General features: G+C 34.8%; 1 protein-coding gene across 8 annotated transcripts in view; it reads right to left on the minus strand.

Annotated features, from left to right (window-relative positions):
• The window catches only part of HMCN1 (hemicentin 1), a 510,534-nt gene that overhangs the window by 151,841 nt on the left and 343,718 nt on the right, over nucleotides 1–14,975 (minus strand). For all 8 annotated transcript variants that reach the window (XR_014247210.1, XM_082401086.1, XM_082401087.1 and 5 more), the window contains 5 exons: nucleotides 14,576–14,689; nucleotides 13,914–14,000; nucleotides 5,605–5,796; nucleotides 1,920–2,093; nucleotides 521–634 (listed from right to left, as the gene is read on the minus strand). Coding sequence is in view for 7 of the 8 variants with exons in the window: in XM_082401086.1 (XP_082257212.1) it covers nucleotides 521–634; nucleotides 1,920–2,093; nucleotides 5,605–5,796; nucleotides 13,914–14,000; nucleotides 14,576–14,689 (681 nt within the window). In the remaining variant the exon portion in view is untranslated. The remainder of the gene's footprint in view (nucleotides 1–520; nucleotides 635–1,919; nucleotides 2,094–5,604; nucleotides 5,797–13,913; nucleotides 14,001–14,575; nucleotides 14,690–14,975) is intronic.

A 14,975-nucleotide genomic window follows, 5' to 3' on the forward strand; every position in this document is an offset into this window, starting at 1 on the left:
TCACTAAGGGGAATGATTCAAAGAATAAAAGACAATCAAAAAGATGCTCTTCCTTTTTAAAAACAAAATTCTGAAATTTATTGCCTATCAGTGGTAGCATTAGTTTTTTTTTAATAGGTCAATGTACAGTGGATTAGCCCAAAGTCACTGACAAACTCATCGTAGGCTGTTGAATAGAGCATATATATTTAAGGAAGAGTTTTGTGCATGCAAGTACTTATACGCAGCAGAATTCAGAAGAGGGTAATTCACAAGAAAAAAATAGAGAAACTTAAGGAAGTGCCACTGACAAGTTCTCCAAAAAGTTGAAGAGAGCAGATTCAGTGGGCTTTCACATCTTTAAGCAATTGAAGTCATGGGCACATTGCTTAATTCAACTTCCATCTTAATGGAGCAAGCTGGATAAACGATAAACTTTAATGATGAATATAAATAATTATGAACCCATAATGAAAAACAGAATTGAAAAAGTTAGAAAACCTGGAGAAAACTAGGAACATAGTGTTCTTTCGGAACTTACTGTAGACCTTCACTTCATAGTGCTTTATCATCTCTCCTGCCTCATTAGTGGCTACACAAGAGTATCTCCCAGCACTGTCCTTCTGTGCATTTAGGATCTGCAGAGTCCTACCTCCTGAAAAACAATGGAATACCAAAGAATCTCTGAAGTCACAGTGGCAGCAGGGTTTGCACAAACCACCAGGTTTTAGTTCTTACTATTAACACATTTCTTCTTCTCTATGCCAATTCTGTAAGAGACATTTGTCATAGACAAACTACAATACAGATGGGCATTACTTGGTGGATGGAGACATTCACTAAGTCCACGATGGTCCTCCGTGGTAATGACTCTCATGCTCATTCTGACCCTCCCCTACCTCTCTGCACACACTGTAATTAAGGTTCTTATTTTACTCTCTTCACAAATAGGTCTTCTGCCTTTGTCATCTTCTTCCTCTCATCTACCTGGCCTATCAGTAGAGATTGATCTTGCTAAAACACAATTTTTATTATGGTATCTTTCTTCCTAAAAATCTTCAGTGGTTCTCAATTGACTAAAGTATAAAGTCAAAACTCTCAAATCCAGGTATTTAAAACATGACTCCAACATTCCTTCCTGATCTTATCTCCTACCTGCCCCCTTCCCTGCCATACACACATGTACACACAATGTCTCCACTCAAGAAGGAGGCGAGGAATCTGTTTATTATTACTTGCACATAGATATGCCATTCTCCTTCGTACTTTCCCATACTAGACATCCTGAAGGATCTGAAATCTCTCCTAACTCATTTCCAACTAACAAAATTCTATAACTTTCTTTAAGGTTTGGTTCAAGTTCTGTCTATGACAAAGCATTTCCTGACTGCTTCAGCCCACGGTGGCCATTCCTTCTTTTGAATTCTTCTAAAACTGGTCACTATCCCATTTATCATAACCTATGACTATTCAGAACCAATGATTATTCATGGATTCCTGTTGTTAATTAACTTTCACATGTATTATCTCTATAAATTTCTTACAGCCAGTGATCATACTTTTAAATTCTTTCTGTTTTCATACATATTATCAGGTATTAAAGAGGAATAAATAAACTCTGTCAATCTAAATACTAACCTTCAAGGGTTAATTCAACAAAAAGTGAATTTCTACTCTTTTTGGCATTCTACATTATATTTGAGCAATTAATTACACTGTAGTATTTATTTATTTGCCTTTTATTTACTTTATTGGTCTTTCAAAAAGTAATTTTAGATAACTTAGATTACAACATACATACAAAATATTAAAAAATAAGATAGCAATAGTACAATACCACCAACAACATAAGTATTTTTATAAAAATAGTCAATGATTCTGTTCTTCTGTAAAAGTAGATGGCACAAATGCAACTTGGGCATCTGAAGTAAGCTAATTACCTGGAAGAATACGGATATTTCGGTTGGATTCTAAAGGAGTTCCATTCTTAAACCAGGTGATGGTGGCTGGGGGATATGAATAAGCTTCACAGACCAAAGATGTGGGGCTGTTAAGGATAACAGTGACATCTTCAGGGATGCCATCGCTATCAACACCAGCAATTGTAGGAGATACTGAAAAAGATTTAAAACTTGATCAAAGAAATATATTCAGAAATGTCTTTATTTGTACATTTTGAAGTTTCCATAGTACTTATTTGTGTAATTCCGTTCCCTAACAATTACAGAAACAATTGATTAGTGTTCTCATTCTACGCAAAAGCGGTGAGAACCTCAAAAAGCTCACAGAGTAATGGAGGAGATGACACATAAAAAGGAATCATAACACAATGTAGTATGGGCAATACTGGGAATTTTGGTGCAGGATATATGGAGGCATGGCATTCAGTCCAATCTGAGGTGTGGGGTGGTGTGTGGACTCTCATCAGGGAAGATCTCCTAACGGAGCAGATTTCAAACTGAGCCTCAAAGGACTGGTGGTGGTCAGAAGGTGAAAGAAGGGAGACTACTAGGAGGAGGGAGCATATTGGGAGCAGAGTAGTGTAAACAATGAGGGGCAAGCAGGAAATAGAGGATGGATTCAAGGGGGTCAATGTTGGAAGCAGGGGAAAGACAGACAAAGTACATTTGTTCCATAAAAGATAGTGAGGGCCTGAACTAGAGCACTGAAGAAAGGCATAAAGAGGAGGGAGCAACTAAAGAAAAATTTAGGAAATCAATTGGCAGGATTTGATGACAGAATTTAAGGGGTAAAGAAACCAACGTCAAAGATAACTTCCAATTTTATTGCTTGGGAATGAACCTAGGTAAACTTCAATGAAGCAAAATAAATAGAAAATATGGAAAGATTTGCTCACTTAGGAGGGGAAGATGATTTGTTCAGTCTCAGTATCTTGAATTTTAAGTGCTTGTGAGAATTCCAGGTAGAAATGTCCAACAGGCAACTGTATATAGAAATCTGAACCTTGGGAGAAGGATCAGGGTTGCAGGTATGGATTTTAAAAAGTCTCCAGTTGATAAGAGATGATTATTAAACCTCTGGGAATTAAGTTTTTGTTACTTGATGAGAATATCTAGAGTAAAATGAACACTGAAGTAAGGACAAAATGTGAGGGGACTTAACGTTTAAGAGACAGATTAAGTAAGAGTCCATAAAGGAGGGAGAAAGGGAGCAACCAAAGGGGTGCAAGGATAACTGGGGAAGAGCAGTGTCCAGGAGAAAGTGATACATAATATCCAAACATTAAGATAAGGACTGAACAATGTTTGTTGGATCTAACAACAGGGTAGTCTTCACCACAGCAGTGTCAAGAATGGTGTGGGCAGAAGCCCATATTTAGTGGGACAAGAAGTATAGACAGGGAGTGGTGACTATATGAAGTGATGGAGACAGTAGAAGGTAAAGATGAAGGTAAGGCAGATGGTGGGCATGACCGGCAGACCAAAGAAGGGGGAAAGATACAGGATCAAGGGCATAAGCAGAAGCAGTAACTGTGAACACAAAGGATAACACCCTCTGGGAAAAGAAAGGGTAAAGACACTGAATTATGGCTGGGTAGACTGGAAATTGCCAGTGCACACACTTGAATAGCCTCAACTTTATATGAAGTTGGTGAAAAGAAGACTTGAATTCAGATCCCTCATCTTCAATGAATGAGGGAAAATGATAAGAAATAAGTAACTAGGAAGGGGGTAGGAGGCAGAGGAAGGAATATAGTCAGAGAGCACGACTTGAGATGCCTGGGGTAAAGAATAAGTGATCTCCACTGGAGAGAGTCCCCAGGGAGCTAATGTCTCTTGGGAAGTCAGATTTCAGTTACTGAAAGGAGCCAGAAAGAGTGTTAAATCAGGTTTCCAGACGACAGGGATAGGATTTGGACATGAGCCAGTATTGGGAGGTGAGTCAGTGGTAGGAGGAAGGAGGCATGAGGAACATAGAGCTCTAAGAGAAGCAATGGGCTACAGGAGAGGAGAGGAAATCCAGGGCGGGGCATTTGTCTTTCATACGCTGATGAGCAGGGGTGTTAGGAGACAACTGGCTCATGAACTCTCATTCTTACTTATCCATGCATCTGTTATTCACTGCTATGTTAGGTGCTGGGGCTATATCCTTTTCAAGATAAAAAGGGTTCTGTCCTAGGGAGTTTATAGTTTTATGTAATTATTACTTATATATACTATTTATTTGACACTTATTAATACATTATCCAGTATTCTGACTTAACATTTCTGGCCTATATATCTCTTCTACTCAATTAGACTGTAAGCTGCTTGAGGGCTGTGTCCTGTATGGGAGTTTCTATGTATGGGACTACCTATTCCCCCAGTCTAGCCAATAACTACCAAAACATACAAACAAATAAAAAATTGCAAAAGTTTACATCCTCAATTATAGGTCAGTTTATTTAAGTAGAATGAAACGTGTTTTGATATTAGTAATCAAATACAATACATTTAGGTGGTGCATTTTAAATTTCTAACATGAGCAGAAATTAGGAATCTATTTTAATATCATTTCCAAGATATAAGTATAATTTTAATGCTGCAGAAACTGAATGTGTAGTTATTTCATCATTCCTACTCCTTATTTTTTCATGGTGTAGTTTTTGTTGCTCTCAAGGGGCTTGATATTCAAATGTACAAGCTAATCTGTATTAAATCAGAAGGAAGCCATGTGAGATTTAAAACCTACACTTGAGGTTGCAGTCTACATTTTAACCTAGGACTCTTCACAGCTTATCATTGACAAAATAGAATTTACACATTATATATTAATTTCAAGGGGAGGGGATTTATCTGGGAAAAAATAACTATTAATTAAATGGCAAAATATCTAAATTTGCAATGTCCAGGTAATTTACTGCACAGCAATACCTGTCAACTGTCTTCCTTTAAGATTTTTTAGGGATTAGTGAGTTAGCAAATGACACAGATAAACACACATAAAGACAGATGAGCAGCATATTGTGTTAAGAAAAAGAAAATCTACAGTAGTTGCTCACCCCAGCGGGAGCAGATGTTCTGCTCGCACTACTGCTATATAAGTTGGCAAAGGGAAGGAGGGGAAATGTGTTTTAAGACAGAGGAAAGCACACTTCTAAAATAAAATCATTTTAATGATGTTTTGTTTTGTTTGAACCCTTCAACCTCGCAAGGGACTGGGTTAATTCACTATCGCTCATGAGCAAGCATACAATTTTGGTGTGCTTGTCTGCATCTCCTCTCCTTCATCATAGTTACCAACAGAGATTTCAGTATGGGCAATTACCAGTAATGGCAGAGTCCCACAAAGAAATGATAAAACATCTCACAGTGATCCTCTTTCACTGTTGACCTGCTTCTTTTTGACCAGTATTTATTTTTCCTTTACTATTGCTTATTTAATGTCTATCTTGTTTATAGTTGTGCTTTGCACAAAACACAGTACCTGGAATATAGTAGGTATGCCAAACGTAATGAATGAATGTATGAATTAATAAAAGAAAACCGGCAAATGTACACAAGCACTGGTCCTTCTTAAATAATGAAATTCTATGGTAGAAATATTAAATAAACAGAAAAAGAAGAGAATTTAGCCTATTGCCATGGCTGATTCTTCAAGATTTGCAGCAATGCTTATACCTACCCAACACATTAAGACTGAAACTTCTGCTCTTGTCACCAGCTGTATTAGAAGCCAAACATGTATATCTTCCAGTGTGTGACACCTGGGCATTGGTAATCTGAAGAAAACGGCCACGAGACATAAGATGATGGGTGTCATCTTCTTTGAGGAACTGCCCATCTTTCTGCCATGTAATTTCTGGCACTGGATTCCCTATAACAAAAAGCCATTTCTGAGAGTTGGCTAATAATTACATGTCTACAGTTGGTAACTAAAAGGATGCATTTTCATTCATTTCCCTTTTAAAATATTCTACTTCTGAAACAATGTAGTAGCCATTCATTTTAAAATAAATTTGCAAACATAACTGAATTTATAATAATAATCATGCTATGATTTAAAAAATCTATAAGTGAAATAGTTATGTTAGTCTCTGTGTTTAACTAAATTTATACCATACCTTAGGATATTATAATTAAATATTTTCATAGTAAAATACACTTAAAAAATAATGGAGCATGCATGTTTACTAAAATTATTACTCATGAATACCTTTGTATTCATATTAAATTTTTAAAGAAGATTTTTATTTTTGAGGAAAAGCTGTAAAAAAGGAAAAAAAAACTTTAATTAAACAATTCAACAAGCAGATATGTATACCAGGATTCTAGCACAGATATATAGATAGGGAGAAAGATAGAAATATATAGTAATTATTCCTTTAATATTTATAGCCTAGAGAAAAAAGATCTTTCATATTTTTCATGGGAATTTTGTTAAATATTAAGCTTTAAATTGCTCAAACAGTTTTTTTTTTGAAAATTTAAAACTATAAAAACAAGCTCTGTTAGGAAAGAGGATTAGGATGATATCATATTAAGGCACAACTGTATTGGCCATGGAGCTTGTTCTATGGCCCTGCCTGGGCAGGAAAGCAAATTCACAGGCCCACCCAACTGCTGAGTATAGCACACAGTCCTATCCAACTAGGAAGTATGACCAGAGAATCCAGGTAACCACAGGCCTATTCTACAGTTGCACTTGGGCAGGAAACCAAACCATCAGTCCTACTCAACTGTTCCCAGACAATGGCACCCCCTGCCCCAACCTCACATCTCAGGCAGAGGCAGTGGCCTCACCCAAATAGAGACCCTGAGAGAAAACTCCACCTGCCCAACGATGCTACCAGCTGACCCATCCAGAATCCCAAGCTGAGTTGAACGGTGAAGGACAATCTCTGCTGAAGCAAACCTGTAAAGTCTGGAATCAGAGACCCTTTACTCAAGTGTGCAGATATCAATACAAGGAATCAGGTAAACATGACACCTCACAGGAAACTAATAAAGCTCCAATAACTCAGTAACTGACTCTAAAAAATGGAGATCTATGAACTGTGAATTCAGAATAATACTCTTAATCAAGTTTAGTAAACAAAATGAAGAAAACAATGCATGAACAAAATGAGAAGTTCAACAAAGAAACAGAAATCATAAAAGAACCACAATCAAACAAATGAATCCTAGAGCTAAAAAATAGAATGACTGAACTAAAGAATTCAAAAGAGAGCTTCAACTTCAGACCTGAAGAAACAAAAGAAAGAATCAGTAAACTAGAAGATGGTTCGTTTGAAATTATCCAGTCAGAGGATCAAAATGAAAAAAGAATGAAAAGTGAAGAAAGCCTACAGGAGTTATGAGACACCATTACAAAAACAATATATACATTATGGAAATCCCAGAAGGAGAGGAGAATGAGAAAGGAACAGAAAGTATATTTAAAGTGATAATGTCTGAAAACTCCCCAAACTCCAGACTCATGAGGCACAAAAGATCCCAAATAGATTGAACTAAAAAAGGGCTACACTGAAACACATTATAACTAAATTTTGAATGTAGTAAGAAGAAAGCAACACATCACATACAAGGGAACCCCCCATAAGAGTATAGGCAGATTTCTCATAAGAAACTTAGAAGGCTAGGAGAGAATGGCATAAAACATTCTAAATATTGAAAAAAAAGCCTGTCCACCAAGAATACTATAGCTGGCAAAATATGAATGACAGATAAAGATTTTCCCAGACAAACAAAAGCTGAGGAAAACAAACAAAAACAAAAACATACACCAGACCTGTCTTACAAGAGATGCAAAATGGCATTCTCAAGTAGAAACAAAAGGATGCTAATTATCATCATAAAATCACATAAATGTATGTGCAAAACTCACTGCTAATGGTAAATATGTAGTCAAAGTCATATTCTCTAACACTGTAATGGTGATACGTAACTCACTTTTAAAATTTAAAAAACAAACATTTTAAAAATAACTGTATCTACAATAATTTGTTATTAGATACACAAAATAAAAAAACATATAAATTGTAACATTAATAACCTAAGATGTGAGAGGAAGAGAAGTAAAAGTAAAGTTTATGTATGCTATCAAAGTTAAGTTATTATTAGTTTAAAATAGGATGTTATACATATAAGATATTTGATGTAAGCCTCTGGTAACCACAAAGGAAAAAAATCTTTAATAGCTACACAAAAAGTTATGATAAAGCAATCAAAGCATATTGCTAAGAAAGTCATCAAATGACAAAAGAAGAGAAGGATAAGAAGCAAGGAAGAAAGGATCTACAAAACAGTTAAAAAACCCCAACAAAATGGAGATAGTAAGTCCTTACCTATCAATAATATCTTTAGATGTAATGGATTAAAATTCTCCAATCAAAAGACATAGAATAGCTAAATGAAGAAAAAAAAAAAGCAAGATCCAAAAGTATGTTGCCTACAAGAGATTCACTTTAGCTTTAGAGGTACATGTGAACTGAGAGTAGAGGGATATAAAAAGATATTTCAAGAACATGGTAACCAAAAGAAAGCTGGGGCAGCTATACTTATATCAGCCTAGACCTTAAGCTAAAATTGGTCAAAAGAGGCAAGAGACAATGAAAAAGGGGTCAATCCATCAGAAAGACATAATAACTGTAAATATTTATGCACCCAATATTGGAGCACCTAAATATATAAAGCAAATACTAACAGAGCTAAAAGGAGAAATAAGCAGCAATAAAATAATAATTGGGGACTTTAATACCCCACTCTCAACAATGGATAGGTCATCCAGTCAGAGAATCAATAACAAATCAGAGATATGAAAATTACCGTAGACCCACTATACCTAACAGACACATACAAAGCATTCTATCCAACAAAAGTAGAATACACATTCTTCTCAAGCACACATAGAACATTTTCTAGGATAGCTCATAGGTTAGACCACAAAACAAATCTCAGTAAATCTAAAATGACTGAAATCATACCAAATGTCTTTTATGACCACAATGATATGAAACTAGAAATCAATAACAGGAAGAAAGGTGGAAAATACACAAATGAATGGAAATTAAATGACATACTCTTGAACAACCAATGTATCAAAGAAGATATCAAAAGGGAAAAAAAAATTTGAGACAAATGAAAATGGAAACACAACACACCAAAACTTAAGGGATAGAGCATAGGCAGTTTTAAGAGGGACATTCATACTGATAAATGCATACATCACAGAAGAAATAAGATCTCTAAAAAAAATCTAACAGTACACCTCAAGGAACTAGGAAAAAAACAGACTAAGTCCAAAATTAGCAGAAGGAAGAGAATAATAAAAATTAGAGCAGAAATAAATGAAATAGAGTACAAGGAAACAATAGAAAAGATTAATAAAACTAAGAATTGGTTCTTTGAAAAGATAAAATTGACAAAACATTAGCTAGACTAAGAAAAAAAAAAAAGACAGGGCCCAAATAAATAAGATTATAAATGAAAGAGGAGACATTACAACTGATACCACAGAAATACAAAGAATCATAAGAGACTACGCTCAACAACTATAGCCAACAAACTGGACAACCTAGGAGAAATGAGTAAATTCCTAGAAATATATAACCTGTCAAGACTAAATCATGAAGAAACAGAAAATCTGAACAGACCAATTACTAGTAAGGAGATTAAACCAGAAGTCAAAACCTCCCAACAAGGAAAATCTAGGACCAGATGGTTTCAGTGATAAATTTTACCAAATGCTTAAAAAAGAATTAATATCAAGTCTTCTCACTCTTTCAAAAAATTGACAAGGGAACATTCCCAAACTCATTTTACAAGGCCAGCATTACCCTGACACCCAAGTCAGGTGAGGACACCACAAGAAAAGAAAACTACAGGCCAACATCCCTGATGAATATAAATACAAAATTCTCAGAAAATACTAGAAAACTGAATTCAGCATCAAATTGAAAGGATCATACACCATGATCAAATGGTATTCATCTCTGGGATGCAAGGATGGTTCAAGATACGCAAATCAATATAATACATTATATCAATAGAATGAAAGATAAAAATCATATGCTCATCTCAATAGATGCAGAGAAGCACTTGACCAAATTCAACATCTATTCATGATAAAAACTCTCAACAAATTGTATATAGAAGGAACATTCCTCAACATAATAAAGGCCATATGACAAATCTGCAGCTAACATCATACTGAGTACTGAAAGATTGAAAGTTTTTTAAGATCAAGAACAAGATGAGGGTGCCCACTCTCATCATTCCTATTCAACACATTATTGGAAGTCCTAGCCAGACAATCAGGCAAGAAAAAGAAATAAAAGGCATCAGAATTGGAAAGGAAGAAGTAAAGTTCTCTCTATTTGTAGATGACATGATTATTTGTATAGAAAGTCCTAAAGACTCCACCCAAAAACTGTTTGCTTTAATCAACAAATTCAATAAAGTTTCAGATACAAAATCAACATAAAAAAGTCACTACATTTTTATACACTAACAACAAATGATCTGAAAAAGAAACTAAAAAAAAATCTCATTTGCGATAGCATCAAAAAAAAAACAAAAACTTAGGAATAAATCTAACCAAGGAGGTGAAAGATCTCTACGTTGAAAACTACAAGACGTTGATGAAATAAATAAAAGAAGACACAAATAAACGGAAAGATATCTTGTGTTCATGGATTGAAAGAATTAATATTGTTAAAATGTCCATATTACCCAAAGCTATTTATAGGTTCAGTGCAATCTCTATGAAGATTCCAATGGCAATTTTTACAGAAATGGAAAAAAAAAATCTTAAAATTTGTTTGGAATCACAAAAGACACTGAATAGCCAAGGCAATCCTGAGAAAGAAGAGCTGGAGGCATCACACGTCCTGACTTCAAACTACATTACAAAGCTACAGTAATCAAAACAGTAAGGTACTGCCATAAAAAAGACACATAAACCAATGGAACAGAATCATAAGCATAGAAATAAACCCATGCATATACGATCAACTAATATTAGTTAAGAGGGTCAAGAATACTCAATGGAAAAAGACAGTCTCTTCAATAAATGGCAGTGGGAAAATTGGATATTCACATGCAAAAGAAGGAAACTAGACCCGTGTCTTACACCACTCACAAAAATTAACTTGAAATGTATCAAAGGCTTAAATGTAAGACCTGAAACCATAAAACTCCTGAAAGAAAACAGAGGGACAGGGACTTCCCTGGTGACGCAGTGGTTAAGAATCCGCCTGCCAATGCAGGGGACATGGGTTCGATCCTTGGTCCATGAAGATCCCACATGCTGCGGAGCTGCTAAGCTTGTGAGCCACAACTACTGAACCAGCATTCTAGAGCCCGTGAGCCACAACTACTGAGCCCGCGTGCTGCAACTATTGAAGCCTGAGCACCTAGAGCCTGTGCTCCACAACAAGAGAAGACCCCGCTCAACACAACTAGAGAAAGCCTGCGCGCAGAAACGAAGACCCAACGCAACCAAAAATGAAATAAATAAATAAAAATAAAAATGAATTAAAAATAAACATGAAAAAATAATAAAAAATTTTTAAAAAGCAGCTGAAATTAAAAAAAAAAAAGAAAACATAGGGACAAATCTCCTTGACATTGGTCTTGGCAATGATTTCTGTGATATGACACCAAAAGCATAAGCAACAAAAGCAAAAACAAATGGGCCTACATCAACTAAAAAGCTCTATACAACAAAAGAAAACATCAACAAAATTAAATGGCAACCTACAAAATGGGAAAAAATATTTGCAAACCACTATCTGATAAGGGGGTTAGTATCCAAAATATGTAAGGAACTCATATAACTCAATAGCAAACACACACACACACACACACACACACAAAGAATTCAATTAAAAAAATGGCAAAGGACCTGAATAGACATTTTTAATATATTATTATTATTATTATTATTATTATTATTATTATTATTATATTCAAATGGCTGACAGGTACAAGACAAGCTGTTCAGCATCACTAATCATCCAGGAAATGCAAATCAAAACCACAATGAGATATCACCTCACACCTGTTAGAATAGCTATTATCAAAAATACAGGAGATGACAAGTGTTGATGAGGATGTGGAAAAAAGGGAACCCTTGTGCACCTTTGGAGGGAATGTAAATTGGTATAGCCCCTATGGAAAACAGTATCAAGGTTGCTCAAAAAACTAAAAATAGAACTACCATATGTGCAGCAATTCTACTTCTAGGCATATATCCGAAGAAAACGAAATCACTATCTCAAAGAGACATCTGCACTCCCATGTTCATTGCAGCATTATTCACAATAGCCAAGACATGGAAACAGCCTAAGTGTCCATAGATAGATGACTGGATAAAGAAAATGTGACATATATAAAACTATACATATAATTTAATATTATTATTAAATACTAAATATTACTATACAACATATAATACTAATATTATTTACTATATATGTATATAATTTAATATTATCTAGCCATGAAAAAAGAAGGAAATCCTATCATTTGTGACAACACAGATAAACCTCGAGGATATTATACTAAGTGAAATAAGTCAGACAGAGAAAGACATACTGTATGTTCTCACTTATACATCAAATCTAATAAAACCAAACTCATAGAAACTGAGAACCCATTAGTGGTTATAGAGGTAGGAGGTTAGAGGTGGGGCAATGAGTGAAGGTGGTTGGAAGGCACAAAGTTCCAGTTATAAGATGATAATTGTGATTACAGTTAACAATACCATATTGTGTAATTGAAAGCTGCTAAGAGAGTAGATTTTAAAAGTTCTAATTACAAGAAAAAAAGTTGTGTAGCTATGTGCAGTGATGGATGTTAGCTAAACATTGTGGTGATCATTTTGTGTGTGTGTGTGAGTGTGTGTGTGTGTGTGTGTGTGTGTGTGTGTATAATCACCTTAAACTTATGCAATATTATATGTCAATTATATCTCAATAAAACTGAAAGAAAGAATAAAAAAGAAATATCTTAAAAAACCAAATGTCAATGTTAAAAAAAAAAAACTGGAAGGCTCAAGATGGGATGCTACAAAATTTAGGCAGCTGTTCTCTATGCAATAGTTGTTACCACATCATTGCAAGAAAAAAAAGAAAACAGGTTAAGTAATAGTATATGTGAAACTTTTTATAACTGTCTTTCTTAAAATGAAAGTATTTCCTTGCTTACTTAAATGTATTGCTCATGCAAGGCATGTGAACAATGAAATAAGAAATTAATTGAATCTTCCTTAAAATGCTTGCTTTCTATAAAACGTATGGACTGTTCTAGTCGTTCCATTAAAACTGCAAGGCTGTGCCTTTACTAAAAAGACAATCTTGAACACATTCTCTTAGAGATTTGTTTATTTTTATTACATGCAACACAATGATTCACTGGTAAAGCCGGTGAAATTGGTTTTAGAATTTTCATTTTTATTTTTACTCTTCTCCATTTCCTTTGTAATATGCAAACAAGTTTACAAAAGGTGACAATTTTGATCTTGGGTAATTCCCACTATCAGTGATGCTATACTTTCACCAAAATTCCTATTTCTTTGAAATAAAATTTAAGAAAACAGTAAAAAGGAAAGGAAGGTACAAGCATAGGGAAGGAAAGAAAAAATAAGAGGAGGTGGGACAGGAAATCTTACCCACAAGTAGGAACAGGATTAAAAAAAAGAAAGAATAATTTACAGAGTTGAAAGAAAAGACTAATGTGTCTTTTTCTGTCTCTCTCTCTTCCTTGCTTTCCTTCCTCCCCTACTCCCTCTCTCCTTCCTTCCTTCCTTTTTTTCAGTGTAGGAATTTCCTTTTTATCTCCACAGAATCTGAAAGGTTTCCTTCTATACTTCTACCATCTATACTGGGCTAGAATTCAATGTCAAATGCTTGATTTTTCTCAACTAAGAGATAAGTGGAGGCAGTGAATAACCAGTGAGTTGAGCAGAAATGCAAGAGCTGAGCCCCTTACCTGTCACTTCACAAGTCAATGCAACACTCTGTTTCTCTTTTACCTTCACATCTTCAAATGTATTTTCACCCACAATGTGAGGTGGTACTAAAAAAAAAAAAAAGACAGAAAAAGTAACAGTTCTAACAGCAGAATGGTTATTTACAGGCATCTATTTTCAAATTTTTTATTAGGCTGTACCCTTTAAAACAATCCCTCCAAAGTCTCATTATTCTTTGTTTACTAGAATAATGTTACCATATTGTTTGATCAATTCTAAGATATACTATAAAGTTATATGTCATAAATTCAATTATAATGAATTTTATTGTATGTAAATCATAAAATCTGGATAAATATGTCAACAAGTCAATGAGTAACAAAATCTATCAGACACTTATTTCTCCCTCTATAACTCTGATAAGCACTCACATTAAACAAGTTATCAGAGCCTTAGAACACTGTTGAACAATTGTGAACTGATAAGACATGGCATTTCAGCCATTTTAATCCAAGTGATTACGTACAAACCATTCTAACATTGAATTCTTGCCAAGAGTGACAGTCCAGGGGCCAAAGAATACATAAATGTAAGTTCAAGCTGCAGATAAATTTTAACTCTGCTTCCAGAATGTATTTAAGACAATTTTATTTTGTCTAGATATTGTAAGTTATATAAATACCTAATACTGAAAGCCCAAAGGTTTTTCTTTCTTCACCAGCTGCATTCCTTACAACACAAGTATACTGGCCAGCATCTTCCATTCTGGTCTGCATCAACCGCAGAGTCCTTCCTCCTGGAGAAGCAAACCACCAGGTGACACAAAAAGAAATCTGTAACTTTACAAGTTTGCCGTGTAGTGCTGAATTTCGGGAAAATTTAATCAATTCACTTCAAAGGCCTTTAAAATGCATTTATGTCAAGCTTTTTAAAAATATCACGTTTTAAGGCTATACGAAGCAGATTTCTGATTTAATGGATGAAAAAAGTTAATACAAACCTAGGTGACGGCAAGTAAGAAATGGAGTTTCACAGAGGTACTGTTTGAACATAATCTCGAAAGGTAAGTATTCTTTAACACA

This window comes from Balaenoptera borealis, assembly GCF_965194805.1.
Source record: "Balaenoptera borealis genome assembly, chromosome: 1".
NCBI classification, from domain to species: Eukaryota; Metazoa; Chordata; class Mammalia; order Artiodactyla; family Balaenopteridae; genus Balaenoptera; species Balaenoptera borealis.